This window comes from Ornithorhynchus anatinus, chromosome 4 (genome assembly GCF_004115215.2).
Source record: "Ornithorhynchus anatinus isolate Pmale09 chromosome 4, mOrnAna1.pri.v4, whole genome shotgun sequence".
NCBI lineage: Eukaryota > Metazoa > Chordata > Mammalia > Monotremata > Ornithorhynchidae > Ornithorhynchus > Ornithorhynchus anatinus.
The window spans coordinates 65,002,473-65,020,894 of record NC_041731.1 but is presented as its reverse complement, the minus strand read 5'-3'; the positions used below and the strand labels follow the sequence as shown (position 1 = coordinate 65,020,894).

The 18,422-nt window shown below is 40.5% G+C and overlaps 1 protein-coding gene across 5 annotated transcripts in view; it reads left to right on the top strand.

Annotated features, from left to right (window-relative positions):
- AZIN1 (antizyme inhibitor 1) overlaps positions 1–18,422 on the top strand; it is a 51,546-nt gene that overhangs the window by 28,776 nt on the left and 4,348 nt on the right. For all 5 annotated transcript variants that reach the window (XM_029062523.2, XM_029062519.2, XM_029062522.2 and 2 more), the window contains 7 exons: positions 4,424–4,621; positions 8,080–8,253; positions 9,358–9,530; positions 11,053–11,187; positions 13,619–13,700; positions 14,821–14,895; positions 16,178–16,340. In XM_029062523.2, the coding sequence (XP_028918356.1) occupies positions 4,520–4,621; positions 8,080–8,253; positions 9,358–9,530; positions 11,053–11,187; positions 13,619–13,700; positions 14,821–14,895; positions 16,178–16,340 (904 nt within the window). In that variant the 5' untranslated portion in view covers positions 4,424–4,519. The remainder of the gene's footprint in view (positions 1–4,423; positions 4,622–8,079; positions 8,254–9,357; positions 9,531–11,052; positions 11,188–13,618; positions 13,701–14,820; positions 14,896–16,177; positions 16,341–18,422) is intronic.

The window sequence follows — 18,422 nt, the reverse complement described above, 5'->3', positions numbered from 1 at the left end:
CGGTGGGGGGCCACTAGGATGGGCACAGAGAAGTTCCATGCTCTAATTGGAAAGGAACTTAGGACCCCCCATATGTCTGTATTTTTGTTTTAAAAATCGCCTTCTCAACATAAGCAAGAAGGGACTTGGAAGCAGTTTCCCTGAAACTTGGGGATGTTTTTAGTCTAGCTGCTCTTCCTCCTGTTCTTAAACATACTATTGAAGGTAAATGCTCTCTTTTGTTAGTTATTGACAGCGGATCTTCCTTTAACATGTAGACTTGAAGCCCCAACAAAATCCTGGCCTTGCAGTTTACAATTGCTCTTAATGACCCAGATATAAAAGTGGCAGGTCCGTTTTGGTTAACTGTGATCATTTCAAGTAGGTAACCTGTAGCCGAACAAAGCTGGGCAAGTGACCAGAATAACTGTCCTGGGCTCAGCTGAGAAGAGACACTTGACAGCAACCTATGGTTGACTCTTACTCTGTAGTCATTCATTCAGTCGTATTTATTGAGTGCTTATTGTGTGCAGGGCACTATACTAAGTGCTTTGGAGAGTACAATTCAACAGTAAACTGACATTCCCTGCCCACAACAAACTTAGTCTAGAAGTGGGGAGATAGACATCAATATAAGTAAATACATTTCCCTAGACTGGCAGCAGTCCAGAAGTTCTGAGCCACATGTCTAGCTGCCATAGTTTTGCCACTCTGGAGCATCTAAATAATAATAGTGGAAATATGTACTTACTACCTGTCAAGTACTGTTCAAAACCCTGGAGTAGACAAGGTAATCAGATTAGACACAGTTCCTGTTCAGTCACTCATATTTATTGAGTGCTAACTGTATGCAGAGCACTGTACTAAACACTTGGGAGAATACAATATGACGCATTCCTTGCCCACAGAGAGCATACAGTGTAGAAGACAAGCTTACTACATGGGGGCTCGTGGTCTAAGGGGGAAGAATTGGTATCCCACTCCCATTATACAAATGAGGAAAGTTGAAGTGACATGCCCAAGATCCCACAACAGGCAAGTGGCAGAGCCAGGCTTAGAACCCTGGTTCTGTCTCCCAGGCCGCAGCTCTTTCCAGTAGGCCGCGGTGCTTCGCCCCTGAAGGGTCGCCCCGCATCCACGGCCACAAGAACCAAAAGCTTGGTGGAGGGCCAGGCTAGAGTTCTGAATGGTCTGAGGATCCAAAGTAAGTCTCTTCTCATTTTTACCCTTGCTTCTGGGAGTCCTGGAAAATGGGAAAGGAAAGAGGCCTCGTGGGGCCTGCAGCACCAGGCCTTAGTTACCCCACTTTTGCCTCCTTTGACCCCAGAGTGGCCCAAGTGTGGGGAGAAGTATGTAACTGGTAGTCCTCCTGCCCCCTCCCCCCTCTGGGGAAAAAAATCTCTTTGCTGCTGTTTGGGGAAACCACTGTCAAATATGTAATCTTATACCTTGAAAACTTATCACAGAATAGATGTAAAGGAGTCAAATGCAGTTAACGAGAGTTGCATCATCATCATTTGCAACCGGTGCTTATTGAGCACTTCTGGTGTGCTAAGCACTGTGCTGGGAGAGAACAGTAGAGTAGAGTTGGTAAGCATGTTAACAGGATTTGAGCACAGTAGTAAACATTCTGGGGTATTTAAAAATACACTTGCCATGAGTTCAATGAAAAGCAGCATGGCCTAGTGGAAAGAGCAGCACAGATCCAGAAGTCAGAGAACCTGTGTTCTAATCCCATCTTTGCCACTTGTCTGCTCTGTGACCTTGGGTAAGTCACTTAACTTTTTTGCCTCAGTTCCCTCATCTATAAAATGGAGACTAAGAGTGTGGGCCGTATGTGGGACAGGGACTGTGTCCAACTTGATTATCCTGTTTCTACCCTAGTGCTTAGAGTGGTGGCGCATCGTAAGCACTTGATAAATTTCATTAAAAATGCTTATAATTTTTTAATGGGGAAGAATCTGTAATAAACCATATCAGAAATCCATGCCAAATTGCTGTTGTGCAAGGGAAGAAAATTGCACCGTATTTCATAAAGGATCTGATTCTAAATACTCAACCTCACTTGGTGGTCCTTTCACCAGAGGTTACTGACAAGTCTACGGAAGCGCCTTCCTGCCGAAAACCACTAGATCGTGTTATTAACAAGCGTCTGGGAACCTGGAAAATACTGGAAGCCAGATGAAAGACCTGCTGGCCAGTGGCCATCCCCATGACTGCCTGCTGAATTTAAGTAGTCCTAGATGAGGCTTACATGGTGGCGATCTTGGTAGGGATCCTTGTTTCAGGAAGCCGCGGGCTTTGCAGTCAGTGAGGCCTCTGTTACCAGGCTCCGATTTGGTCTCATAAGTACCAGAATTTCTAATCCATTTGCTCTTGGGTGGTCCTTACCCCAGCCAGGGTCACTGTGTGTTAGACCCAGAATCCCAATAGCCTCGAAGGCCACTGTAGGTCTTCCTCACCCCCGTTGGCCGGTGGTTTTCAGGATCCCTACTGAGCCTCTCCACCTTGCAAAACTCCCTGCATAGGTCTCTGGTCAGAAAAAAAAGCTTCAGCTCCAGCAGGTGGAATCGAGTGCTCTCCGCTGGATGCACGAGCTGCGGTCTGTCATTGAGCGAGCGAATAAGGGCACACAGAGGGAAGGGCCAAGGAACTTGGTATGGGTAGGGAATGTGGGTTTTTTGTTGTTGTTGTTGTAGCATACTGTCCTGAGCACTTAGCACAGTGTTTGCACACCATAAGCACTCAGTAAATATGAATGAATGAGGAATGGCCACAGCCACAAAGCCCAGCGGGCTTTTGGAGGACCTGCCCAGAGGAGCATCCCTGCCCACCATTTTCACTTCTGAATGAGGGCAATGGTTAAAAATGTTTGGTTTACCTGGTTCCCATGACACTTCGGTGGGGGAATTTTGGATCCAAAATTTCTTGTGTCCTTTGCCACTACTCTACCTGCCTCAAAGGGGGCAGTCCTCAGACCTCTGTGGTGTCTTCTGATGGGGTGAAGTCACTTGTTGGGAGGGGGAGAGCCTCACTCCCCAGCTCTAATTCCCACTTGCTTTCTTCTTTTCCCAGTGCTTAATATACAGTATTTGCATGCTCTATAAAGTTACTTACTGCAAGCTCTGACATTCACACACTGAAAGATGGTCCTGGGCCTTACTCTTGAAGTCTAGATCCTGATCGGAGCTATTTTGGCCACTTGGTCCCAAGGCAATCATATCTTGAGGAGCCTCAACTTCTCTTGTCGTGGCTCCAGAAGCAACTCTGGACTGGCTTCTTGAACTTCATCAGATTTTAAATAGGGAATCTGCGTGCATTGGGTTGTGTTTTGGAACATTTAGTTGCCTTGGGTAAAATCCATTGACATATCTCTGAGAGGGCGGTCTGCTTCCCCAGACACCCCCACATCCTCTGCCTGAGCAAGCTGACACAGGTGTCAGTGGAAGCCCAAGCACTTAATACAGTGCTCAGCACAAAGTAGGTGCTCAATAAATTGGATTAATTGAATGAGATCACTTTTAAGTCGAAAGAGAATACTTTCTAAATAACGATTAAAGACATCCCATTGCCCTTCAAGGATTTGTCATGCCTATATTCACTCCAGAGTTGTGCATCTTAGTTTTCTCTTTTTTCTTTTTTTTTTGTCGCCTTCACCCCTCCCCTCCCACCTACAAAACGGGGAGGCCAGGCAAGTGACTTGTGGTACTTGTGATATTGGGAATGGAGAATGATAACCTGAGACATGGTAGTTTAGTAACTTAAATTTCTCAACAAAGCTGCATCATAGGTCTTGTATGTCCAAATCTGTTTTGCAACCCTCTTCTCATTTGCAGGCACCACTTCTTGTTTATAAAGAAAGTGCCTTGTTGTTTCAGCTAGTGAATCCTAGCAACTGTCTTTGAAACGTTGTCTGAGACTAGGGAAGGTGTAATGGCCAACTGAAAAAGATACTCTAGAGTTCATGACTTAGATGTCTTCTCTGTATGAGAAGGGCTAACAAGACTGTCAGATCCAGGAGGGAAAGGGGCCAAGACTACAACTGGATCATCAACTCTGAAAAATCCAGTTGAACCAAATGTAAAGAAGTTTAGATTTAAAAAATGCACTAGAACTTTGGTTTCTCTGAATTCTGTAGCATAAAGATAGGAAGGAAGAACTGTGAGGAAGGGTTCCAATATCAAGAATTACAGGGATAACTGGAAACAGATTATAAACCAATTTACAATATCCAAATTAGTACATGTCTTTATTTGGAGGGAGATTAAGCGATAGCTTCTCTGTAGTATTTGTCATGCAACCATATGCATAAGTCTCTCAGCATACACTTTATGGCTAGAATCCTCAATGGCAAAGCATCCAATTTAGCATAAACACCGTACACACAAATTCTTGTCCTTCTGAGTAACTGTAGACTTGATGTATAATTCTTTTATTTTGGCAGTTTGTTGCATATTCTAAGGACCCGAACATAAGGCTTGGTGGCCCATCTCTTGTTTTTCTTGGTTTATGACTTTCGGCTTCGCGGAATACGGCTGAGATGAAAGGATTTATTGAAGATGCAAACTACTCCATTGGCTTATTGGATGAAGGAACAAATTTTGGAGATGTTATTGACAACTATGTGTATGAACATACCCTGGTAAGTATCCGATCGACTTTGTAGTTTATTTTGAAGGCATTTCAGATATCTCATGGCCATCCTGTGGGCTAAGAAACATTATTTGCCTCACGAAATTGATTTAAAGTTATTAGAAAACAGGGAAGGTAATTTACTCAGTTCTCTACTTGTGCAGAATAAACCAGCCTTCAAACTGGGGGCAGGGAGGTTGCGGGGGGAAGGTTGCCATGGCCCTTCTGTACCTGTCAACTAGCCCAGCAATACAAAAATCCTTCTATTCTTTATCATTTATAAATCCCTCCATTTGGAGAATCAGTTGTATTGAGCGCTTACTGTGTGCAGAGCCCTGTACTCCACAGGGCTGGAGTGCACATACTCTAGTTTTTACTGTAGAACTGAATTTAGTTTAATTCTTAATTGTTTTATATTCTTGGTTTTCCTTGGCACATGCCAGTCTGTTCTGTTCATTGCTAGACTGATGTATACTGAATTCGATCAATGTTAAAGCAAGGAATTGCTAAATGCTTCATTTTATCAGAATCAAAAAAACACAGTTCTTGCTACTAAGAAATGTAAATTTGGGCGTTTTGATAATTTTAGATTATATAGCTATATTACAGTCTGACCATACAAAAATGTTAGCCAGATTTTGCATACTTAGACTTTAAAGCTTATCTATAAACTAAGTACATTCAGTAAGTGCTCAATAAATACTATGGAATGAATGCTAAAATAAAACCAGATACCCTGAGAAGCAGTGTGGTCTAGTGGACCGAGCGCGGGCCTGGGAGTCAGAAGGACCTGGATTCTAATCCCGGCTCCAGCATGTCTGCTGGGTTACCTTGGGCTAGTCATTTCACTTCTGTAAAATGGGGACTGTGAACCCTATGTGGGACAGGGACTCTGTCCAACCCAATTTGCTTGTAACCACCCCAGTGGTACATGGGAAGAGCTTAACAAATACCACAGTTATTATATCCTGGGTGAAATTTTAAGTGTACCAAAGTTATTTTTCTAATTTTTTATTTTTTTGATGGGACATGGGAGAAAGGGGCAGTCAGGGAGAGGAGTCCTCTATTCTGAATGTTCACATTTACTTGTATTTCTTTTTTGAAGATGTGGCTTAACCACTCTTATTAATATTCCCTTTATAATTATGACATTTAACTGCTTATGTGTTAAACCTTGAGTTAGATATACAATTAGGTGGGGCACAATTCCTGTCCTACATGGGGCTCACAGTTAATAATGCTATTATGAATTAGTTTAGTAGGATTTTTAAGAGAGGTAATGTGCTTTTTACTGAAATATTATTTTTATGGTTGCTAATGTTATCATCAGTTATAAAGAGTAATTCTGGATATAAAACAAATATGTATTGTATTTTGTATTTGCATACGTACATTCAATTTTGAAGATTCAAAGTAATTCGCATTTAATCATACAGTGGACAATTCCATAATTCTCCCATTTCAAATTGACTCTTAAAGCCACTTGGGCCCTCATGGCATTCTAGCAAAATTAATTTTATTAATCACAAACAACTTTGCTTATTGTCTGGCACGTAGCATATTTTGACCACACTTAAATCATATATTTTCCTATAAGGATTTTTCAGAGAAGGATAGACTTGTCTTCTGTTGAAATCATCCCCAAATATAACTGCCTCTAAGTCTAGGTGATTCATGAATAATAATAATAATAGTATTACGAGCTTACTATGTGCCAGGCATTGTACTACGCACTGGGATGCATACAAGCAAATCAGGTTGGCCACAGTCCTTGTCCCATGTGGGGCTCACAGTAATCAATCTAATATGTAATTCTCCTGAGACGTTTCCTTCATCACACACCCCAAACTTACCTGAATGTCAGATTAATCATTCTACTCTGTTTTTATAATTGAATTTTTAATAGGAGTTCCCTTTGGGTCTCCCTTAGAAACTCCCTCACTGTCCTCATCCCTCAGGTGCTTGCTGATGTTTAAAAAAAAAAAAAAAAAAGATTCCTTTATATATTTGTTTCCAAGAACGGTGGGGCCAAGCAACATTAGTTTCCATTTTGGGTATCGTCATCAGTGGCATTTATTAAGCGCTTACTATGTGGAAGAGCACTGTACTAAGCTCTTGGGAGAGTACAGTATAACAGAGTTGGTAGATAGGATCCCTGCCCACGACAAGCATACAGTCTAGGGGGGTGCCTCCAAGAGTCATCATGGATTTTGTTGTATCTTGTCAGGTTTTTAACCCAACTCTAGAATAAAATGAAGGGTGCCATTATGACTCCTTTTTCTACAGCCTCAGTTTTCAATGTTTCTTTCTGAGCAGCGTGGACTAGTGGATCCAGCCCAGGCCTGGGAGTCAGAGGACCTCAGTTCTAATCTTGGTTCTGCCACTTGCCTACTATGTGAATTTGGGGAGTTGAACCAAATGTAAAGCATATCTTGTCTCTGCCTCAGTGTCCTCATCTGTAAAATGGGAATTCAATACCTGTTCTCCCTCCTACTTTAGATTGTGAGCCCCTAATGGGACAGGGACTCTCTGACACGATTAACTTGCACCTACCCTTGTGCTTGCTTAGGGTGCTTGGCATATGAGTGCTTAACTAAAAGCATGATTCTTTTTTATTATTATTATTATTAACTAAATAGTAAAATGGGAACTCAAGTCTTCACTTTTCCTTAGAGGTTCCTTAGAAATTCACACTTTTCCTTAGAGGTTGCAGAGTATCTATGGCTCCACCGTCAAACACCAATCGTATTTATTGAACACTGTGTGCAGAGTACTGTACTAAGCACTTGGGAGAATACAATACAACAATTAGCAGACATGTTTCCTGTCAACAGCGAGCGTAGATAAACTAGAGTATATCTGATTGGAGAATTAGGCCCTTTTTAAATGTTCAGTGTTCTTAATAACATGACTGGTGTACAACATTCATGAGGGGGTGTTTATTGAGCACCTATTATGTGAAGAGTAGATTTAAGTTTGGAGAACATATGAAAGGTGTGAGCCATGCCCTTGATTAATCTTCATTCTAATGCCTGAAAATGATGAACATAAATTTATGATGTTATTTGCTAATAGTGAAAAAATAGATATAGGCAAACATGAATACCTAACATAAATGGGTGAGTGCTGAGATGGCTGATGACTGGGACAGGGGAGACTTGGGAATACCCTGTGCAGAAGGTGACTTTGAATAATACTTATGGTGTTTATTAAGCACTTACTATGTGCCAGGCACTCTACTTGAGCACTGGGACAGAAGGCACAAGTTTTGACAAAGTTGAGTGGGGAAGATGTTTGAGTCGGGGGAAAGGTGTGAGCAATGTGTCAGAGGGAAGAGAATGGATATTATTTTTTCCTCCTAGTTACTGCACTAGATAAATGTGTTCATCATGGTCAATAATGAATGACTTTCTCCTTGTTTTCACTGTATTATAGTTTTGATTTTATTTTCCTGAATTTTCTTAATAGACAGGAAAAGATGCATTTTTTGTGGGAGATCTTGGAAAGATCGTGAAGAAAAACAGTCAATGGCAAAACATAGTGGCTCAGATAAAACCATTCTACACTGTAAAATGCAATTCCACTCCAGCTGTACTTGAGATCTTGGCAGCTCTTGGAACTGGGTTTGCATGTTCCAGTAAAGTAAGTTTTTTTTGTTTTGGGTTGTTTTTTTTTCCCATCTGGAATAGTAATGGCATCTGATGGTTTTGCAAGTTTCAAATGGTCATTTGTGTGCAGATAGGCAGGATTATGGAGGTTAGGTTCCTGTAAGTACTCAGCGTTGACAGCACCCTGGTTGGTGAGACCAGAGCCTTGTGGATTAAAGGGGACTTTGAACTGTCCCGCTCCTGACCATTTTGGGAGTGAAATTCACAGTTTGTGGATGACCAGTACAGAAAACATCCGAAACCCTATACAAGGGGAATAATAATGATGGTATTTGTTAAGCGCTTTACTATGTGCTAGACACTGTACTAAGCGCTTGGATGGATACTACCTCCCCTGACACTGGTAGGTTATTACCATCAAATACTGTAATTCCAAATGTTAAAGGTTTCCCGTTTCCTTAGGTTTACTAGTAACAAGAAACATTTAAGTATACCCAGATATGCCAGAATGCACAAAGGGAGTGACAGAATTGGGGAACAATCTTCTGGGCACGAGGTGGTCTGGATACAGTTTAATGCAGTGGTGGGAGAATTGGTTGTGCGTATGTGTGCAGTGTGTCCGGGCTCAATGAGCGCTACCAAAATGAGTCTCCTTTAATCAAACAAAAATGTAGCCCCAATGTTAGACGAGAACTAAATGTAGTTCACTGTTACCTGAGAAGAACGCCATCCGCCTCATCTAGTTTGTCAGTCCATCATATTTACAGTCAGTATTATTTACTGAGCTCCTGTGGTGTGCTGAGCACAGTATCCGACCTAGCGGTGGAAAAAGACACAAACTACTGACAGATAAAAGGAAAGTGGCTATGAAGGTGAAGTGAGGGCATAAGTTACAGGACGAATATAGAAGTGCTGTAAGTGGTGTGGTTACCAGAGTGTGTGGTAGTTAACTTTATCCATGGCCAAAGGAAACCCCAGTTACTTAAGACTATATGTCTTGGTACCCAGCATGGTATTCAGCAGATGGTGTGAGTCCTCAAAGCCATAGTTGGGAAACAAGTTATAGTTAAACGAATGAAAGAACATAACCCTGAATGCTCCATCGATGTAATTCCTGTAATATTTTTTGTTTTTTCAGAGTGAAATAGCATTGGTGCAAGAGCTTGGTGTTCCTCCTGAAAACATCATCTATGTAAGCCCAAGCAAGCAAACTTCTCAGATTAAGTTTGCAGCAAAAGCTGGGGTGAACATCATGACATGTGACAATGAAATGGAACTAAAGAAAATTGCCCTTAACCATCCAAATGCTAAGTAAGTGCATAAGTACTCATGTGTAAAAGTCTCTAGTTCTGGGTTTACTAAATTCCAGTTGCAATGTGGGACGTCTACTTGATTGGAAGTAGAGTAGAAAGATAGCTTACTCTATCTTTGGTTATTAAACTGGCTTGTAGTAGATAATGCTAGCCATTGGCATTTCAACTATAAGCACTTTTTCTGGATTGTGCTAACAAGAAATTTTAGCTTTTAGGTCATTCACTCCAAATTCTTTTTTTTTTTTTTCCTTGAATCCATTGACTTAGTCTTGCAAAACTTCTTGGGAGTTAAACTTTTAAAGTGTTAATAAATTTCCTGCAAATGGTGTTTTGTGAGAGGCTGTTATTGCAGTGTATTTCTGAGGTGGGTGAGTAGTGCTCTGCACCTGTAACTACTCATATTAATTGAACTGAACTTCAAAAAAGAGTACTTACCACTGTTTTCCATCAAAATAATGGTCTAAAATGAAGGTTGGCTGGCCTAGTACTGCCTAGTGCCTCAACACTACTGCCTCTCCATCTCCCCTTTCCCTTCCCCCAACCCCTATTCCTCCTTCCATAATCCAATCCCTGTATTGAACTTTGCAAGATTGCCTCCGGGCTTGAATTTTTTTCTTCCTTTCTGGAAGCCCCAGATATTAACTAAGTTGCTCTGGCATTTTAGTTTTCCTACCTTCCCCCTCCCCATCCTCAAATATATTTGCATCTTTCCAATTTGTCAGGCATTTTCCACCCACCTTTAAATTTGGCTTTCTCGTATTGTGAGCAAGACATGAAATTCAGTGAGGATTAAAATAAAATGATTTTCCCCACCTCAAACATTTCTATTGGTTATGTTGTGGCATGAAAAATACTACACCCTCAAAACAAGCATATTTGCAATGTAGGAGCATTATATTTGCAAAATATATTCCAAATATAATCTCAAACTAGAAGAGCCTTGATAGGACAGATGACTAATGGATATTGAGACTGGCAAATGCGGAATACAGAAAATGTGAACAACCCGCACGATTTACCACTTAATGATGGTAAGCAGACTTGATAGGAAACTCCGATACTTAAGAATAATTTAGGCAGGTCATAAGCTTTTGGGGATGGCTTGAAAATGTCTGCTTTAGGGATACCGTTGGGGTTTTTGTTTTTTTGGGGTTTTTTTTTGTTTTTGTTTTTTTTTTAAAAAAAAAAAAGGCTTATTCAAATGAGCTTTTGGACTGACGCACTTCATTTGAAAGTAACGTCGTCTTTTATTACAGAGCCCAACCGACACTCTTGCTGCTCCAACAGTCTTAACTTGCTGCATTTCCAAATTCCCCATCCTTGTTAGCTCCATGCGTTAGGCCCTAATTGCTAGTTTTTTCTCTATACAGGATTGTTTTTCATTAGGTTCACTTGATTCATCCATCGATGGAGCCCGGAGCGCTGACAACATAATCAACCTACTTCTGACAATCTTCAGGCTTCACATGTGCTGATGATGATGTAAACCAACTGCCCCAATCATCTTCCCCTTCTCTTAGGCTCTTACTGCACATTGCAACAGAAGATATTAGTGGAGATGAAGAGATGAGCATGAAGTTCGGCACCACTCTGAAGAACTGTAGGCACCTTTTGGAATGTGCCAAGGAGCTTCAAGTCCAAATAGTTGGTGTTAAGTAAGTACTTTGTAATTTAAAAAAAAAAATGTTTTCACAATCCTTTAATGACAGAAGCAATTTGTGTAGAGCATTTTGTCACTTAGCTTCTCTAAAAATTCAAATCTCTCAGTTTCTGGTCTGTCACCTTCTAAGTGGATGTTCTTGCAGGACTCCAAGCAGATCCTAAGATTTGTCATAGGCGAAATCTCTGGTCAGGTCTCAGGGGGGTGAATTGAACCTTAAGCGTGTTTACTTTCTGTTCTCTGCAGTAGAGTGATTAGCGATGCTGCTAAAACTCCCTTTAAAGATTTGAAAAATCTTTTATCGGTTCCGTCTCTTACCCTAAAGTACTTAGTTTTTCCCCTTCCTTCTATGTCTTTGGTGCTACTCTCTAGAATGAAATATAGGAATCAATTGTTTAAGAAAGCTGTTCAGGTCCTTGGTACCATAAAAATTTGAACCACAGTAAAGACCTTGCAACTCCTCTGCTGAGAGCCACCAATAAACTAGTGGGCTAAATCAAAGCCCTTCATATTGACCAACAAAATTACTTAGCCATCCTAATGTGAATTTAATCCTATCAGAAAGCACTGCTTGAAAAGTCTAAATTTAGAGATCCAGCTAATTCTTACTTTTTTAAACTTTGTCAAGTTTGATGTAATCATGAAAAACACTTCCTAAGACTGTAAAATATTACTTCTCCTATACCAGCTAGTGAAATTGTTCATACAATTTCTAATATTTGACCTAGAGACAATTTATTTACAGCAACTGAAAGCTAGAGGAAGACTGAGGATATAGCAGAAAGTAATGCAGATATGTCAGGATGAAGTTACTGAATAAAATATACATATATACTCAGGTGCTGAGAATAATAAAGTAAGGGCAGTGGGTGAGTGCTGTGACTGAGGTATTGTAAAATAACTGAGAAATTAGTGTGGCCTAATGGGGAGAGAGCCAGAGGACCTAAGTTCAAAAATCGGCTCTGCCACTTGCCAATTGGGTGACCTTAAGCAAACCACATAACTTCTCTGGGCCTCAGTTACCTCATCTGTACAGTGGGGCTTCAGTACCTGTTCTCTCTCCTCAGAATATGAGCCTCATGTGGGACAGGAACTATATCTGATGTGATTATCTTGTATCTGCCCCAGCACTTAGTATGGTGCCTGGCACATATAAAGTACTTAACATATTATTATTCCTTTTTTTAAAACATTATTAGGAGGAGATTAAATATATGACTGTTCAGGTGGCTCGATATTTGTACTTCATATTACTCCACATTTTCAAAACTTACCTCCCTGCGTGGCAGAGTGAATAGTGAAGTACAAATACATTATAACAAAAACTATATTCATTGAATTACTTGGTCCATCAATCTTTGAATCTTTTGGACTTCACGTCCACTTTTTCTTCTCACAAGCAGTTTCTGGATCTTGCTCTCAAGTTCCTTTGTTACCAAATCCTTAGGTGGTGCTTAGTTTCGCTGGAGATTTGATTTTGCTTTAGAGGGTGGTTGAACTGAATTCACATCCATAAAAGGTTTTCAGTATTTTAAAGGAAGTCATCTCATAGTGTTAGAAATACTGTCCTTTTTGGGTGTCCAAATAACTCTCCAAAGTTGATATCAGAAGCAGCCCTTTTGTCAGTTTCAAACGCAAGTCAGTATTGTATTAGTGACCATCCCCAATTTTTTCCAGAATCAACAAATCTTATTATACAGGATTAAGATAGGAGTAGGATTTGTGACTTATTTGGTCTCCTGTCCCATTCTCTTAAATTAATTGCTCAAATTTTCACTTGCATCCTATAAAGACCCTTTCCCACAGCATATGAATATTTTGGAATTTGACTGAGGGATTGAGCTGTAGGGTTAAATCATCCTCCATTTTAGCATTTTCACTGTTTTCTGATGGAACACAGTTTCACCGAACATGGGGAGCCACCAGATTCGATCTCTAGAATGCCGCATGCTTTTGTGAAACTGTTATTCCATGTAAGCATTGTTTTAGCTCTCTTTTGGTAGGGTAGGGTTTTGTTTTGTTTTTTAGATTTTTCTTTTTACGATTTTTTTCTCATATTGTGAATCATCATGTTGTCCTGGGGTTAATGGCCACCAAGGAACAATTGAGAATGACTCCCAATTGTTAACCATCTCTTGTATTGTTTATAGAATTATACATTACCCAAACATTTGTTTTTCTGAAAGCTGAAGCTGCTGTTCTGTGCCATTAGACTATTCTAAAGGCTATCATTATAACAGTAATTTTTTTCTGTTCTTTTTAAGCAGCGCTTTGCCTGAATATTGTTGCTAGTCTTAATTTGAAATATCTTTTATGGAAAGGGATGTGGGAAGAGTTAATATGCTGTAGTTCCTGTCTTTAGGATGAAAAATATGCTTTCTGTTATGGCATTTTCCTGTTGTCTTATTTTTTTTTTAATCTTTCAGGTTTCATGTTTCAAGCTCTTGCAAAGAACCTCAAGTGTATATACATGCTTTATCTGATGCCCGATGTGTGTTTGACATGGCTGTAAGTGGTCTTTGTTTTAGTAGTTCTACTGATTTTTAAGACACTCAAGACAGTGGAAGCTTTGCTTTCTCTACCTATGGATTCCACTAAACCCCTAAAACTGACCAAGAGCATGCCTTCCATAGATTAGAGCCTTATATGTCATTTATACCTTACCCAGAAGTGCAGTTTCATCTTCAACGTATTACAGGAGCTGAGTGCAGATTTTATTGAAGCACTCCAGAACATAGTATTTGAAGGAATCCACACTTAATTCTACCCTCCATTTCATTGGAGCTATGAAGAGCGGTGAAGCTGATTGAGTGGAGTTGTGGTCAGGTAAAAGGGCCAACCAAGAGGTTTTAAGAAAGTTGAAGATGAAGAAATACATTGTGTGAGTCCTTAAATATTTTGTTGTCCGAGCTTGAATGTCATGTTTAAGTGCAGTTCTGAAACCCACAGAGATCGATATGTAAGAAGGTTCTTTTTTCTAATTTTGGTAGGAACTGGAGATCATATTCTTGGAAGCTGACTCAACTCTGTGTCAGTTAAAATATTTAGGCTATCTCAAACCAGAGTGTAAATTTCCAGCAGGGCTAATTCATTGTCATCCTCTGGAGTAACTAAATCGGAACATTGTTCCAAGGCAGAGGATTCTCTTAAAACTTCAGCATGGCTTAGTGGGTAGAGCATGGGCTTGGGATTCAGAAGAACCCGGGTTCTAATCCTGGCTCTGTCACTTGTCTTCTGTGTGAACTTGGGCGAGTCACTTAATTTCTCAGTGCCTGTTACCTCATCTGTAAAATGGGGATTAAGACTCAGAGCCCCATGTGGCACATAAACTGTGTCCAACCTAATGAGCTTATATCTATCCCAGGACTTAGTACATGCTTAACCAAATGCCATTTAAAAAACATTAAAGTGTAGATCATAAACCTATGTGGATAGCTCAGAAGTAAAGCACCTGTAATAGTGTAGTGTGGTAGATTTTTATTATTGTTATTGATTGCTGCCTATCTAGGGATGTCCTTTACACATTAAGATTGGAATTTTTTCTATAAGAACTTTTGCATATCTGTTTTTGTTTACTTTTTAATTTTGCAGATTTTTGAAATGCTTAATTCATTTTCATCCTCTTTAGGGAGAATTTGGCTTCAAAATGAATATATTGGACATTGGTGGAGGTTTCACGGGAAGTGAATTCCAATTAGAAGAGGTGAAGTATCACATTTTGTGTATTTGAACAACAAATTCCTGTACTTTGCTCAGCGGTGGCACTTTGGGACCTATATCAAATGCAAGGGCTGTATACAAATTATTTTGCCTTAATATCTAGTTAGACCTGGCCAGCAATGAGGTGTTTACTTTCCTGGGCATCATTTAATGCGGGCTTGTAAATATTTCCAAAGTTTGCTTTACCAGCTGCCCCAGCTTTCCTCCCCAGTTCATCCCAGGAAATAAGTTGTTGTTAATAATAACAATGTTGTGTATATATATATATAATGGCATTTGTTAAGCTGATATGTGCCAAGCACTGTACTATGTATTGGGGTGGATATGAGCAAATCAGGTTGGACACAGGCCCCTACCCCACATGGGGTTCACAGTCGCAAATCCCCATTCTCCACATGAGGTAACTGAAGCCCAGAGAAGTGAAGTGACTTCCCAAGGTCACAGAGCAGTCAGGATTAGAACCCATGACCTCTGACTCCTAGCCCTGTGCCCTATCCACTACACCATGCTGCTTATATACAGTTCATTGCTGAATGTAAGATTTCCAGATCTTTCCCAGACTTCACAGTATTTAGATTTCATGAAAATTAACCAAATACTGTTCTTGAAGCCAGTTAATGTACTGGCTAGGGAGTAAATAAAACTAACTTGTACATAGCAGTGTTAGTCATGGGTAAACAAACCAAAATGAAATGGGAGAGGTTGGAACAGGCTCAATGACCCCATCAGTAAATGATTCTCATCTTCCCCTACTACTTCCCTCCCTCCTTCCTTCCTGTAATTTAGATTTATCTACTTGTCTCCACTGAAAAATGGTGAATTTTTTTTTTGTATTGCAAATATAGGGACCCCATGCTAAGTGGAGTGCAATTACCCTAAGGCTTTCCTGTCTATCACCAAATGATCCCAAAATAGTTTCCGTAGCGAATCTTCAGATAGTTATTATTAGTACATTTGCTAAGTGCTTACTATATATCAAGCACTATTCTAAGCACTGGGATAGATTCTAGTTAATCATATTGGACATGCATGTCTCTCCGTCCCACATGGGGCTCGCAATCTAAAGGTTTATGACACTTAGGCAGTAGGATATTTCAAGTAACAAATAGTTATGCAATTCAATTCATTTAAGGTCAGGATGCATGGTAACCTAGTTTGTCATACAAAAAGTCTCTAGGAGAGTTCATCTGTACTGTACTAAAATCAGATTGAATCGTTCCGGAAACTGGTATTGTAAACCTTATCTGGGTTTCCTAATTTCTTAGGTTAATCATGTCATCCGCCCTCTGTTGGATATCTACTTTCCTGAAGGATCCGGGATAAAAGTGATTGCTGAGCCTGGAAGCTACTATGTGTCTTCCGCGTTCACTCTAGCAGTTAATATTATTGCAAAAAAAGTTGTTGAAAATGATCATCTTTCCTCTGGAGGTAATACTTTTGCTTCAGCTTGAGTAGCTCTTTTCAAGGTGCACATCATAAATACACAACTATTCCAACAAGTGGTGGTAGTTGGAGATGTGGGAGAAGATGAGCTCCCAATAATTTAGGGAGTCTTTTTCTGTCCCCCATCTTGGATTAAATTTTACATTAAATCTTTTGCAGAACTTTCCACAATGAGTATTTAATAGTAGTGGTAAAGATATTTATTGATCACCCACTGGATGCAATGCACTAAAACATTTGAGAGGGTACAACAAATATTTATATTGTCTGTCTCCCCCTCTAGACTCTTAGCCCATTGGCAGGGAATCTGATATCTGGGATTGTTCTGTTTTACTCTCTCAAGCGCTCAGTACAGTGCCCTGCACTCAGCATTCGATAAATACAATTGATTGACAGAAGCTTGAGTCGTACTCCTTGCCCACTAGGAGTTTACCGAAAAGTATTTACAGATAGGGTAATCAGAATAAATCAACTGTTCATTCGTATATGCCCATGTGTCATGGGAGAATACAAGTAAATGTCAAAGTCCTAGAAATGGCTGGTCGGGTATTAGGAGTTTAGTTAGCTTGTTGAAAGAAATGGAATTTTAGGAGGGTTTTTAAGGTGGAGAGAGCTGTGGCCTGGTGGGTTGGCTGAAGGGCAGAGGAAGAGAGAATTCCAAGCTTGTGGAACAATGAGGGGCTAGAGCTGTGGGAGAGTAAAAATTGAGTTTCAGCTGAAAGGCTAGCTTGGGAGAATTGAAGAAAGCAAACTGGAGAATATAAGCTGCGGAGTGTTGGTGCAGACCCTTGAAATCCCATCAGGGGAAACTTTTGTGATGCAAAGGGAACTTGGATGCTACCGGAAGGTTTTGAGGTGAGGGGAAATAAGATGAGTGACACTTCAAGTTGATCTGTGCTGCATCATGTAGTATCAATTGGAGCAGGGAGAGGCTGGAGACAGATCTAGCTGCAATATAATAAGAGCTTGGACCAAGGAGCTAGCAGTTTTAGTAAAATAGAATGGGCAGATGTGGGAAAGAGAGAAGCAATGTGGTTAGTAGAAAGAACAAGGATCTGGGAGTTGGGACCTGGTTTAGAATCCCAGATCTGACACATTCCTGCTCTGTGGTCTTGGGCAAATCACTTACCTTATCTGTCCCTCATCTATAAAGTGGAGATCTAATGCCTGTATTCCCTCCTCCTTAGACTATAAGCCTGAAATGAGACTGGGACCCAGTACCTTGTATCTGCCCTAATACTTAATACAGTGCCTGGTATAAGAGAAAGTTGGAAGGAGGAAAAGGGTTTAGGAGGAAAAATGAGTAGTCCAATTTTGTTAAATTTGAGGAGCCGAATGGAGGTGTCCTGAGAATGAGAGGAAATGTGGGTTTGTAGGCTGAGAGATTAGAGCTGAAGAAGAAGTTCTGGAAGTCATCCACCTAGGCCATAACTGCAGTGGTTTTTTTAAGTGGACAGGTTCTCCAAATAAGCACATATAAAAGCCAAAAGAGAGCCCTGAGTATCACCTACTGTCCTGGTCTGAGGCAGGAGAGGAGCCAGTGAAATGAGGAGTGATCAGACGTAGAAGGAGAACCAAGTTAATAACATGTCAGAAAAACCAAGGCCTGATAGTGGTTTCAAAGAGGAGAGAGTGACCCACAATGTCAAAAGCGGCTGAGAAGTCAAGTTTAGAACAGACCAGAGCCCATTGTCCTTGGCTATATAAGGAGGTCATTGGTGGCTTTGTTTTAGTCTTAGTGGAGTGAAAGGGTCAAAAACCTGATTTGTAGTGGGTCAAGAAGAGAGTTGATGGAAAGGAAATTAAGGCAGCGGGTGTAAAAGTGGAAGGAGCAATAAGTGGAGGGTATTGTAGGATTGAGAGTTGGGAGGATGTGAACATAGCTGAAGGCAGAAGGGAAGGAACAGTGTGAGGTTGAAGAGAGCAGGGAGGGAGTGGAGTGTGGAAACAAGTGTTTTTAGCAGGGATAGATTAAAGAGGCAGAGAAAGATGGAGTGGATTTACACAGTAAACTGAGACCATAGAAAATGGGGGAAAAGAAAAATGAGGAAACATGGCAGACTTTGA